The sequence below is a fragment of the Schistocerca americana genome, chromosome 1 (genome assembly GCF_021461395.2).
Source record: "Schistocerca americana isolate TAMUIC-IGC-003095 chromosome 1, iqSchAmer2.1, whole genome shotgun sequence".
Lineage (NCBI taxonomy): Eukaryota > Metazoa > Arthropoda > Insecta > Orthoptera > Acrididae > Schistocerca > Schistocerca americana.
Genome location: NC_060119.1, coordinates 755719541 through 755733984, shown reverse-complemented (window position 1 = coordinate 755733984; position 14444 = coordinate 755719541). Strand labels below are relative to the sequence as shown.

General features: G+C 39.9%; 1 protein-coding gene across 2 annotated transcripts in view; it reads right to left on the bottom strand.

The window, feature by feature from the left end:
• LOC124611521 (protein SDA1 homolog) overlaps positions 1–14444 on the bottom strand; it is a 179651-nt gene that overhangs the window by 23144 nt on the left and 142063 nt on the right. For both annotated transcript variants that reach the window (XM_047140253.1, XM_047140252.1), the window contains exon 19: positions 2141–2296. In XM_047140253.1, coding sequence (XP_046996209.1) covers positions 2141–2296 — 156 coding nt within the window. The remainder of the gene's footprint in view (positions 1–2140; positions 2297–14444) is intronic.

The following is a 14444-nucleotide window of genomic DNA, read 5'->3' as shown; positions in this document are numbered from 1 at the left end:
CGTTCAATCTTTCGACCAACTTTGTTGTATGGGAGCGAAGGCTGGGTGGATTCAGGTTACCTTATCAACAAGGTTGAGGTTACAGATATGAAAGTAGATAGGATGATTGCAGGTACTAGTAGATGGGAACAATGGCAGGAGGGTGTCCACAATGAGGAAATCAAAGAAAAACTGGGAATGAACTCTATAGATGTAGCAGTCAGGGCGAACAGGCTTAGATGGTGGGGTCACGATGTTACATGCATGGGAGAAGCAAGGTTACCCAAGAGACTCATGGGTTCAGCAGTAGAGGGTAGGAGGAGTCGGGGCAGACCAAGGAGAAGGTACCTGGATTCGGTTAACAATGATTTTGAAGTAATAGGTTTAACATCAGAAGAGGCACAAATGTTAGCACTGAATAGGGGTTCATGGAGGAATTTCATAAGGGGGCTATGCTCCAGACTGAACGCTGAAAGGCATAATCAGTCTTAAATGATGATGATGATGATTCTATGCACCTTTCTTTCCTCAAGGCACAGAGAGCATTTGTGGCAACAGGCAGCACAATATCCTGAGCAGTTCACACAGACCTAGGGTAGTGAACAAGTGATTCTTCACGGGTTGTTCCACCACATCTACAACATGTTGCTTCCTCCTTGAGGCTAGTGCACTCATAGCATTGCCATTTATAACAATGCATGGGCATTGGATATATATCATATTTTAAAATGGAGGACATCTGCCTTGATATATTCTGACTAAAGCAATGAATCAAAAGTTATAATAAATGCAGCCATTTCTTTACAATTCGCCAATTTACCCATTTCATAATATTCTTCATCTCCATATCATTCTTCAGAACACTTATCTTGAAGTTTCTTTACCTCAACAGCTATTGGCCTCACTGAGACACATCATGCCAAAAGGTTTAGAGAATTTCATAAAGGTTTGTACCATCTTCAAAAAGCAAGCTGATAAGCCAAGATTGCCTCTCTCTGTGGCCTCTGACGTTACACCTTCACACCACTTGGTCATCGCTGAAGCATGTACACAACTTATGGCAACAGATGAGTTATGATGTTCACCAAACTCCAGCCTACGAACCTCAGATTCACCATACGTACCCAGCCAAGACAGGAAGATTTCCCAGAGGTGCTCAATAACTGGCACAGCACAGGAGCCATCTGCAGCTTATTGAACATCAGGGGAACAGTAGGCATGACCCTTTGTTGTCAGAGAGAAGCTGGTCAGTCTCTATCATGTTCTTTACTTTTATTTTGGAAATGCAGAATTTATTATTAGTTTCCATAACTGCACCCAGGCACCCAGCAGTAGCATTTGGAACTTGGGAGTATTTCTTTCTTACCCAGAATGATACATAATTATTATACTTTCAAGTAATTCTAGGGGAAAACACTGAAACATCATACAAATTATTATTTCAGCAACTGACTTCTGGCAGCAAAAATTTATCTGTCTTGGAGAAGCTAAGAAAATTGTTTTTTTTTAATTTTTTTTTTTTTATTTTTTCCTTTGTCAACATACCTGCTTCAAACTAGATGCATGTAGTAAGTCAGTCATTACTATGATATATAGTGGTGTCATAATTGGTATGAGAAATATCTACAATATGCATTCCATACTTTAGTGAATGCTAGACAAAATAATGTCATAACACTGCAAATGCAAATAAAGTCATTAAAAATATTGTCTAAAGATCAGTATAACTGCTATTGCTAAAATACTAGTAATCACTTGGTATGCAAATACACTGCTTTTTTATGGAATGACGTAGTTGTGATGGCAGATTCGATTGAAAGTTTGCAAAGTAATATTTCAGAGCTAGATCAGAAATGTAAAGACTGTGGTATGAAGATTAGCATCTCCAAAACGAAAGTAATGTCAATGGGAAAGAAATATAAACGGATTGAGTGCCAAATAGGAGGAACAAAGTTTTTTTTTCTCATCATTATTTTGAAAAGCTCAGTTGTTCTAAAATTATCTACTTCCATGAAATAATCTAGTGCTATGTGATGTGTGTAAATTTTTACTATAGTATACCATGAAGCAGACAGAATTACTACAAACAGTTCCTGTCTTTTTAGGAAAATTTAGCGTGTGCACTTTTTATTTCTCAACATAGTTATGAAAAAGATTATACCTGCTTCTCCTTGAATGATCTTTTCACTTTACTACGAGCTTTCTGCTTAAGCATAATGTAATTTTTTGTTTTTCTTTTTTCTCTGTTCGTTTTACTTGAAAATGGATTCTTGCGGCGATCTTGAAATCCATACTTTTCTCTTCCCTCTTGACCTTTCTGAAACAAAAATGAGACATCTGGCTTATTGTGCTACATACATGAGCATTAGGTATTATTGAAAAGATAAGTAAATTTGTTGTTGTAACAGGAAATGTTTCTTGTTACATTAATATTTACTGCAAAGCATCCAAGTCACTGATATAAATAATAATAATAATATGTACTGTAAACTGTGACAACTTTGCCTTAAATTATAATAATAATATGTACTGTAAACTGTGACAACTTTGCCTTTCCCCCCCTTCATCAGCCTGGTATATCTCTACTTTTACAATCTGTGGACAGATGACAACTTACTTATGTATTTATATAGTTTTAAAAAAATGAAAAACACATTTGGCAAAAATACTCTGCAAACTGGAAAACTTTGCCAACAAAATCAAAATCAGGGAAATCACCAAAAGAAATTATCAAAAAGAAGTTTAAAGCATTGAAAACAATTTACACCTTAGTATTAAACACTTTAAGAATGAAAGAGAGTGATACAGAAAGGTACACACAAAATTTAACCAGAAAAGAAAAATTGTCTTGGTTTTGATAGTAAGGGTTATTAATTATGTACAGAATTTATTTCACATTCAGGGATGTTTCATCTAGTACATTTGGGAAGTAAAAACTTTTCCCCCTCTCTTCTGCACAGATATACGACAACTCGTACTCTCCATCTCCATAGAACTGAATAAGTTTACCAACAAAATGCTTGACACTTTTTTTTTATCGGGAATTTTACTACAATGAACATTCCAAGCTTTAGTTTTATAAGATTCTGGGTCATTCTGGCATTAATTTCATTATGTTCACAAATGGCTGAATTAAGATCCTCTTCACAGCAAAAAGCAAGATCAACACAATCGGTTAATTCCTGACTACCTCATTGTTCTGTTTATTCTGCATCTTGTTCAGGTTCAGAGTCAGATGTGTCATGTAAAGAAAAAGCACAGTCAGATTCATTGCTGTTGTGATGACTATTCCTCTGAGTGATCTTTCTTCTACTGGTCCCCTCAGTTAGCTTAGTTACAGAGGTACTCTGAAGAGATTGGTGGTTCATCAAGTGTGATTCATCAACAGCTTCTTCTGGTGTCATATCAATTCTCTTTCTCCTCTCCGGTGGACTCTGACTATTATTTCCGTGACAGGCTTGATTTAATTCATGAGTGGATCACTACTTCTTGTAGGTGTGCCATTGCCATCAGCTCTCTCTGCATCTGGGATTGTAGAATAACCTTTTCAGTATTTAACAGCACAATGCCACATTTCTTGAACCCTGATATGATGTTCGATTTCATTTTCTCTTCTTCATCCACAGCAATGAGAAGTTAAGCCAGCAGTTTGGGAAATGCACTTTTCTCAAGTGTCGTGGAACTAAATGAGTTTCTCATCTTATAATCTGTCAGTATGACTCTCCATTTCCTTTTACAGGGAGCAAAGACTGAAACATAGAGGTTGACACAGAGGAGTGGATACTGGGGGGCAACAATACAAAGTGAATGTCAAGAGTTTGGCATGCCTTGATAACTCATATTTATATGGCTGCTAAGGTTATCTCCTATCAAACATTTGAGGCCAGATAGATTTTTTGCCCATGGCACAGCAACATGGAAAATCACTTTTCAAAATGCAAAGCATCAAACCGTCCATTTGCTATATTGCCATATTTTGTTCCCTTTGGTCCTCCTAAAATCCATGTGTCCCATGACTGATTTGAATGATAAACCACAAGAGGAGGAAGCAACTCTCCTGATGCTGAAGCTGCAAACATTAAAGAAATACTTGCTTTGGTAGAATTCATAACTATTTGTGGATACTTGCATCCCCTACGAAATAGCTTCCTTTCTTTATTTTATTTTACCCTGGATCAGTCAAATTTGTCTTATTGTAGTTTAATATGTGGGGTGAAGAAATTCTTTCTAATGAGGCTTTCAAATGACTAAAGTATGCTTTAAGCTGATCTATTCCAACACTTGCTCTAGCACAGGAAATATTTTGGCACTTACGGGAAGAAAGTCCTTGTTTATACCATTTCACAAAATAACAATACCAGTCATCACAAGGTCAGCTATTTTTGAATTGTGAAATCTGCTGCCCCATGGAACCCTTGAAATTTTTCATGATGAGCCGTAGATAAGTGCATCAAGAGACATTCCTGATTCCGCACACACGAGGGCTTGTCCGATGATCTTCTCTTCTTCTTTGTGGCTCACTGCAGTTTGACACCCTGTTTGCTTTAAATGGAGACCCTTTACTTTGTTTCCAATTGATCTTTGATGAATACTGAACTCCTCTGCTGCTTTTCCACTGCTCATTTGCTTATTAATCACTTCAGAGACAGCTAGCTGTAGCTTAGTGTCATTATATTTTTGTACTGTATAATTTATATAATTATTGTATAATTGTTGTATTTTTAATTATTGTATTGTATGTCAAAATTTATTAATTTTATATATATATAAGCGTTGGTACGTTGATAGAAACAATAACAAACACAAACACACACACAAATTTCAAGCTTTCGCAATCCACGTTTGCTTCATCAGGAACGAGGGAAGGAGAAAGAAAGACGAAAGGATGAGGGTTTTAAGGGAGAGGGTAAGGAGTCATTCCAATCCCGGGAGCGGAAAGACTTACCTAGGGGGGAAAAACCTTCGTAACCTCTTGGCTCATTCCTATGAAATCCCCAAACCACCTTCCCTACCCTCTGGCTCCTACCCTTGTAACTGCCCCCGGTGTAAAACCTGTCCGATGCACCATCCCACCACCACCTACTCCAGTCCTGTAACCCGGAAGGTGTACATGATCAAAGGCAGAGCCACGTGTGACAGCACCCACATGATTTACCAACTGACCTGGCAACACTGTGATGCTTTCTATGTGGGAATGACTAGCAACAAACTGTCCATTCGCATGAACGGACACAGGCAGACAGTGTTTGTTGGTAATGAGGATCACCCTGTGGCTAAACATGCCTTCGTGCACGCCCAGCACATCTTGGCACAGTGTTACACTGTTCGGGTTATCTGGATACTTCCCACTGACACCACCAACCTATCAGAACTCCGGAGATGGGAACTTGCCCTTCAGTATATCCTCTCTTCTCGTTATCCACCAGGCCTCAACCTCCGCTAATTTCGAGTTGCCGCCGCTCATACCTCACCTGTCATTCAGTAACATCTTTGCCTCTGTACTTCCGCCTCGACTGACATCTCTACCCAAACTCTTTGCCTTTACATATGTCTGCTTGTGTCTGTTATGTGCGGATGGATGTGTGTGTGTGCGAGTGTATACCTGTCCCTTTTTCCCCCCAAGGTAAGTCTTTCCGCTCCCGGGATTGGAATGACTCGTCACCTTCTCCCTTAAAACCAACATCCTTTCGTCTTTCCCTCTCCTTGCCTCTTTCCTGATGAAGCAACCGTTGGTTGCGAAAGCTTGAATTTTGTGTGTATGTTTGTGTTTGTTTGTGTGTCTATCGACCTGCCAGCGCTTTCGTTTGAAAAGTCACATTATTTTTATTTTTAAATATATTTTTCCCACGTGGAATGTTTCCCTCTATTATATACATATATATCTAAAAACAAAGATGATAAAAGTCCTCAGTCTTTCCTCTCCCACATCCACACCGGCTGTTCAGAGCATCCTCCTACAGGCCAACCGCAAATTAGAACAGCATGCCACCCTCCACCTCAAAAAACTATCCAATCTCCTGGTTTCCCACCTCTGGAAAGGCAACTCACTCACCCTTCACAACCTTTCCAACAAACCTCAACCTCCTCTCATTGCACACAAACCCAGTCTCTCCCATCTACTCAATCTCCCACTTCCAGCTCCACTCCCTCCAAAACCTCAAAATTCCAATCAACACAATCTGGAACCACAACACCCTAATACAGTAGTTAACCTTTCCTCCAAACCTCTCTCCCAATCCGAAACCTCTGTCCTATCCAACGGCCTCACCTTCAGCTCCACTCCCAGATTCAACCAAACAGCCCTTGTCAAAGATTTACTGTCCTACACTCGTACTCTCTGCTGGAAATATCACTCTGCCACGAAGAAAAATGATCCTAATCCTACTCCTAATGATCCAAATCCCCAAGACACTATCCAAATTGAACCCTGTCTGGAACAGTTCCGTCCTCCATCACAGTGGGACCCACCTCCTCTTCCTCAAAATCACCCTCTCCAAACCTTCCACGAATTTCTGACTTCCAGCCTTGCCTCTCAATCCTTCTTAAAAAACCTTAATCCTACTCCTAACATAACCACTGCTGAAGCCCAGGCTATCCGTGATCTGAAGGCTGACCGATCCATCGCCATTCTTCCGGCGGACAAGGGTTCCACAACCGTGGTACTTGATCGTCGGGAGTATGTGGCTGAGGGACTGCGTCAGCTTTCAGACAACACCACATACAAAGTTTGCCAAGGTAATCCCATTCCTGATGTCCAGGCGGAGCTTCAAGGAATCCTCAGAACCTTAGGCCCCCTACAAAACCTTTCACCTGACTCCATCAACCTCCTGACCCCACCGACACCCCGCACCCCTACCTTCTACCATCTTCCTAAAATTCACAAACCCAATCATCCCGGTCACCCCATTGTAGCTGGCTACCAAGCCCCCACAGAACGTATCTCTGCCTACGTCGATCAACACCTTCAACCCATTACATGCAGTCTCCCATCCTTCATCAAAGACACCAACCACTTTCTCGAACGCCTGGAATCCTTACCCAATCCGTTACCTCCGGAAACCATCCTTGTAACCATTGATGCCACTTCCTTATACACAAATATTCCGCACGTCCAGGGCCTCGCTGCGATGGAGCACTTCCTTTCACGCCGATCACCTGCCACTCTACCTAAAACCTCTTTCCTCATTATCTTAGCAGCTTCATCCTGACCCACAACTTCTTCACTTTTGAAGACCAGACATACCAACAATTAAAGGGAACAGCCATGGGTACCAGGATGGCCCCCTCATACGCCAGCCTATTCATGGGTCGCTTAGAGGAAGCTTTCTTGGTTACCCAGGGCTGCAAACCCAATGTTTGGTACAGATTTGTTGATGACATCTTCATGATCTGGACTCACAGTGAAGAAGAACTCCAGAATTTCCTCTCCAACCACAACTCCTTTGGTTCCATCAGATTCAGCTGGTCCTACTCCAAATCCCATGCCACTTTCCTTGACGTTGATCTCCATCTGTCCAATGGCCAGCTTCACACGTCCGTCCACATCAAACCCACCAACAAGCAACAGTACCTCCATTATGACAGCTGCCACCCATTCCACATCAAACGGTCCCTTCCCTACAGCCTAGGTCTTCGTGGCAAACGAATCTGCTCCAGTCCGGAATCCCTGAACCATTACACCAACAATCTGAAAACAGCTTTTGCATCCCGCAACTACCCTCCCGACCTGGTACAGAAGCAAATAACCAGAGCCACTTCCTCATCCCCTCAAGCCCAGAACCTCCCACAGAAGAACCACAAAAGTGCCCCACTTGTGACAGGATACTTTCCGGGACTGGCTCAGACTCTGAATGTGGCTCTCCAGCAGGGATACGACTTCCTCAAATCCTGCCCTGAAATGAGATCCATCCTTCATGAAATCCTCCCCACTCCACCAAGAGTGTCTTTCCGCCGTCCACCTAACCTTCGTAACCTCTTAGTTCATCGCTATGAAATACCCAAACCACCTTCCTTACCCTCTGGCTCCTACCCTTGTAACTGCCCCCGGCGTAAAACCTGTCCCATGCACCCCCCCACCACCACCTACTCCAGTCCTGTAACCCGGAAGGTGTACACAATCAAAGGCAGAGCCACGTGTGAAAGCACCCACGTGATTTACCAACTGACCTGCCTACACTGTGAAGCTTTCTATGTGGGAATGATCAGCAACAAACTGTCCATTCGCCTGAACGGACACAGGCAGACAGTGTTTGTTGGTAATGAGGATCACCCTGTGGCTAAACATGCCTTAGTGCACGGCCAGCACATCTTGGCACAGTGTTACACCGTCCGGGTTATCTGGATACTTCCCACTAACACCAACCTGTCAGAATTCCGGAGATGGGAACTTGCCCTTCAGTATATCCTCTCTTCTCGTTATCCACCAGGCCTCAACCTCCGCTAATTTCGAGTTGCCGCCGCTCATACCTCACCTGTCTTTCAACAACATCTTTGCCTCTGTACTTCTGCCTCGACTGACATCTCTGCCGAAACTCTTTGCCTTTACAAATGTCTGCTTGTGTCTGTGTATGTGCGGTTGGATATGTGTGTGTGTGTGCGAGTGTATACCTGTCCTTTTTTTCCCCTAAGGTTAAGCTTTCCGCTCCCGGGATTGGAATGACTCCTTACCCTCTCCCTTAAAACCCACATCCTTTCATCTTTCCCTCTCCTTCCCTCTTTCCTGATGAAGCAACCGTTGGTTGCGAAAGCTTGAATTTTGTGTGTATGTTTGTGTTTGTTTGTGTGTGTATCGACCTGCCAAAAGCAAATTTCTAGGTTGGCAAAGTTGTCTCATTTTTACCAAGCGCGCCAGTGCAACATTATCAAGTTATCTATTATATTAAATACACTAAATATGCTAAAATGAGTGAGCAGATTGAGATAACTTTTGCAGACTACCATAAAATGTGTGTTCCACAAGCCAAAAGAAAAAGCACTGCCAAAGACCAGGAAACAATGAATAAATGTAAAATGCTTGCCAAATTTGTCGTTCATTGCTGTCTTGTGCAGTGAAATCATTGGTGTATCTATTCCATGATCCAGAAACTTGGTAGGATGCTAATGATATTCTTACTCAAAAAGTTGCCCTTCTTGGCAAAGTTGTCCCTATTTACAGCACACTATAAATATTATAGGTCATATTTTTATTTCATACACATCTATCGATACAACTATACTTTCCACAGAGGATGACACGCCTTTCACCAGTATAGAGTCAGATCTATAGCATGAAATGCAATGATAATGATTTGTAAGGATTATCTTTGGCTCACTGAGGCATGAAATAAGCAATATAAAATGCTGTAAAAACTAATAGACACCAAAAATTTGTTAAAAGTACATTAAACTCTGCTATATTCATACAATAGAGAATATAATAAAATAATATACTTTAATATCTCATGAGGATCTACAATAACCGTAACCCCTGCTCTTGGTCACATAAGAATCCAGAGGTGCCATGCGGATGTACTTTGACACTTTGTCACCCTTTTTCTTTCATTCACTCACTGCATTATGAGAAATTATAAAAAGCCATCACAACCATATTAAATCCACATTCTCCTGTGCACTCTTTGCTGTGGTCCATCTTAAAGAGGCATGTGTATGTATAAGCACCTGTTATGCCTTACTGTAAATTATACATGATTAATAAATTATCAGTTAGTTAGCTTAATTAAAGTTTGTACTGTGTTATTACTTAGAAACAAAATCTGAGACACTCAATAATCATTATCTTTCTGTCTGTCATGATTTAAAGTAATGTACTGGTACAAGTATTACAGTGTGTAATGTACTTGTGAGTCTATCTGGAGCTGCAGATAACTGAGGCTTTGATTGGTCATTTTCTTTTAGCATTGTTTGAACTTGTATCTTTACATAACTTTTCCAAAGATTTTATTCATGGCATACATCTAAACTGACAGGTCTTATTCCTTTTCATTACATTGCACATTATAAATGTCACACTATGACAGGACTTCTTGTTGAGTCATTGAATTAGCCTGTAATTAAAAATATTGTACTTTTGTTCCATGGTAGACTTATGTTAAATTATGTCTGTCAGGAAAAGAATTTAGAAAGTCAGACTGGCACTCTGAGAGAACAATTTTTCATCAGTGGAACTCGCCTACAAGTTCGAAATTTTGCTTCTCTCTACACTGATTTGCTTGCAACCAAGTTACATACTCCCTTACAATTGTTCAGAGTTCAACCTACAAACACAGGCATTTTATACAGTAAATTATTTATGGTCATTGGTATTCTTTGTGTATGCAAGATGAAGAATTTGCATGCTGTGCAAACAATAGGTGCAGGTGCTACTAGTCAATCGCATGATCAATTAACTGAACTTTCTCAAACATTGATTTAACGTCTAGGACTGTGCCCATAGTCTTGAGTCACAGAGATGAAATTTCATCATCACAAGCAACTATGTCTGCAGCGCAATCTGAAATTTCGAAGAAACAACACACTATGTCAAAGCAAACAACAAATTAATTTCACAACTGGAGCTAGCTCAAGGAGACCTACCAGCAGCCTGTTCAAAAATTAGCTGAGGAAGTTGTAGGAGTAAAGCAAGCATAAACAGAGCTATAGGAAGCTGTTCATCAGCTCTCTTAATGAGTGAATAATATAGCCACTGAACAGAAAAAATGATGCATGAATAATTCAAATTATGAAGACAGAAACATGCAGATGAGTTTGCACCTTGGAAGTCCGAAAAGGACATACAAATAAGCAAAACTACCGATGAAAAATTCCATGAAGGGAATGGGCAATTAATTGAAGCAATAGACACTAACAAGGGAAACTTCCCATTACACCCTCATCAGATTTAGTCGTAAGATGGCCCACAGGATAGCCCGTCGAAAACTGAACACAGATCAAGCATGAAAACAGAAAGAAAGTATACTGAACTGTGGGGGAAAAAAAAGAAAGAAACAGAATGAACAGTCCACATTAACAAGTGCAATACTGAGCAAAAGTTAAGGGCTGTGGCATCGTGGTTAAGTGGTCACAGTGTTAGGACTGCCAAGTGGACGAGCTGTGTTCAAAACTCCTTCACACCAGTTATCATTATTTTCTTTTTTTCACAATATTTTGAACCGTCTGTCCGGTCATTGAAATGTTTGTTCTCTTTTTGTAGTCTTGGCAGTTGTTGTACTATACACTGGTTATAGAATATGAGTCATGTGGTAAGAATACGTTATCATTGCAGTGATGAATAGTGAGAGCAGGCGAGATGCCACATAGACATCTTGCAGAAATGAAAACAACAAATAAATGGGTGTGAACTATGTTACAACAATAGAATTCAACGACCAAAACATCCAAAACGGAATGCAATTTAAAAATGTTAAAAACACACGTTTTGACAGAGCACAGAAAAACTGTGTGACTTTGCAACCATTGTGTTCATTTGTTGCAGCTTATGTGACATATGATTATGCTTTCATCATTTCCTTGGGAGTGATCACTTTCAAACCCATACGAACATCTAAATTGGGCAAGGACGTATACTTACTCACTCACTTACCAGGCGTACAAATTACGTGTGTCAGTAAGAGATTCCTACCATGTGACACACATACCGTCACTAATGCCGTGTATGACACATCAGGCATGTTTTCCAGTGAAGGATTCCATTGACTTGGCGCCTTGTCATGAAATGTTTGCAGTTCCCACTTGAAAGCCAATTCCTTTTGGCTGCTAATAGAGTGTTGGGCAGAATCAATTTTCATTATAGCTCCCTTCCTTAAACCTCGCTGTTGCAAATGGACAATACACCATAACACAGACACAAATAAAAATAATAATAATAAAAGGTTTGGCATAAGTGAGGTTTGAACACAGTTTGCCTGTATTGTAGTCCAACACCACGACCACTTCACCAAGACATCATTACTATTTCAAGCTGCCTTGGACTGTTGACTGTTTCTATTTTGCTTTGTTTCATAGTTCAATACACTTCCTTCCTGTTTTCAACCTTGATCTGAGTAGAATTTTTGACAAGCTGTCCACTGGGCCCCCTTACCACTAAATCTGAGAGGGATGTGATGGGGAGTTTCCCTGTAAGTTGCAAGTAGCAATCTGCAAAATAATGAATGAAGTAATGCCTGAACGAAATCATTCGGGCAGATAAAAACTGACTTGTGCAATCCCACAAAAAAGATAAGTCAAGATTTGTCACTATGGTGAAATTCTGTGAGCAGATAGGAAACATAAAGAAAGAATTGGCTGAAGTAAAAGAACATATTCTTGCTGTGGAATCAATGCCAAATAGGCTACATTGAGCAAAATGAGAGCAGCTGGCTCAATTTTTGCACAAAGTGCTATATAATGTGAAGGCTGCAATCTTTACTTCCGCAGTACTTGAAAAGAATTTGACAAAACACCGTCAGTTCTAAGCGTTTTAGCCTGATAATCAGAACAACCATCAATCATTTTTATAAGAGCATTTCATAGTACACTGACACACTAGTGATCTGATGATCCAAAAATCAATTTTGTAAGTGGATATATACAAGAGGGTCCTGCATCTTGGCTGCAATGGAAACCAAGTATTGCCACATATTGCATATGAATCTGAGAAGGCTTTCTTGGCCAAGCATTGGCTTGCGGGGATATAGGAACCACTTCACAAGGAGGTTTTCAGCTGGATACCATTTCATACCCATCATGTTAGCATCATGTTAGCCTAAGAAAGTACTTTGAAAAATATATGAACAAAACAAGATTTTCAGAAAAAATAAGACAGAAAGGAAATTGGATGATAATTTTTTGTCACCTTTCTTATGAAGAGGACTTAAAATTTCGTATTTTAATCTATCTGAAAAAAAAATTCTTTGTGTCAGCAATACATTACATATATCACTAATGACGTTACTTATTAACTCAGAACTATGTTTGAAACCAAATCAACACCTTATGAGCTTTTGTTTCTTAGAATCTTTACAATTCTATTAATTTCAGTGAAGGATGTTGGTGCTATTTCTTGTTGCTTAAAGTTTTGTGGATTGATATTTTTAATATATTCTCTTTCTTCTTCAAATGAACAATTTAGTCCAATTTTTTGCTGCTACATTTAGCACGTAGTCATTAAAAGTACTTGCAACTTGTAAATTGTCAGCCACAACATTGTCATCTAGTTTAATTTTTATGATATCTTGTACACTGACTGGCTGACCTGTCTCTTATTTGACAATATCCCATATAATTTTAACCTTATTTGCTGCATTATTAATTTCTGTCACTATGTGCATACTTTTTATACTTCTTTACATTTTGAGGATTTCCCTTAAAATATTACAGTATTTTTATAGTATGCAAGTAATGTTAGCTCAAAACTTCTTCTGGCCTTTACACACACACACACACACACACACACACACACACACACACTTCCTATTACAAGAGTTAATGATTCTCTCAGTTATCCACAGCTTACCTTCTTTTTTCATAGGTGGATTTTCTGGATAACTTTATAGGAAACCAACTTTTAGATATTGGCATAGATTTATTAGGGAACAAATTTAATTTGATATTAGCATCTCTTTTTAGACAGAGTGGTCAGGAACACTGAAAATATTATAAAAGTGTTGCGGGGTAGGTTGTGTGAGAAATAACTGTTAAGAAAAAAATGTTGCAAATTCAAGCAGCTGGCAACAGGTAGTGCACCAAAAATGGGTTCTTCATTTGCTTGAGGGGACAGCGCACAGAAGTCCACCTGACACTCAAGTGCCTTATAAAGAGTGCCAGCGTTAGACATCAGCAACCACTGTTGGCCTCATGCCTGTGGGAGCCTCGCAAAAATGTTGCTGAAGCTGTTAAAGTTTTGTCTACTTAATCATCCATCTCTATTTCCATACAAATGTAGCAGTATTTGTATAGGATTGTCTGGCAACATTACGACAGTTAAGCTCCATTACAAGATGCACCTAAGGTGTAGACCTATGCAGCAGCATGCCACGCGTACAAGTTTGAGACTGCAGACTGGTTCTGGTAGGCCTATTACATTAAACGATTCGTGTGAGATATACCTGTTGTGAAGCAGTGCAGTGCATGAGCACTAGACGGCAGTAACGCATGGGAGTCGAAGGAGGCTATTTTGTTGTAAGTCGTCATACAGACTAAAAAAATTTCGTAAAATAAATTATTAAATACTTAAGAGATGAAGCTGATCACCATATTAGAGAAATATGCATGTTAAATGTAAAACACACTTTCTCTTCTTTACAGCATACTCACAGCCTGCTTGGTATGCACAGTTGTTCCGAACTGACACTTCGATTCAAAAACAAGCAAATAAAACAATGCTCTGTGGAAGAGACAATAGAGGCAGGAGCATTGTCTTCGCCAGTAATGCCAACTCTCTGAAACCAGTCCTACCAAGTGACACTTCACTCTTTTTTCAAGTTATTGAA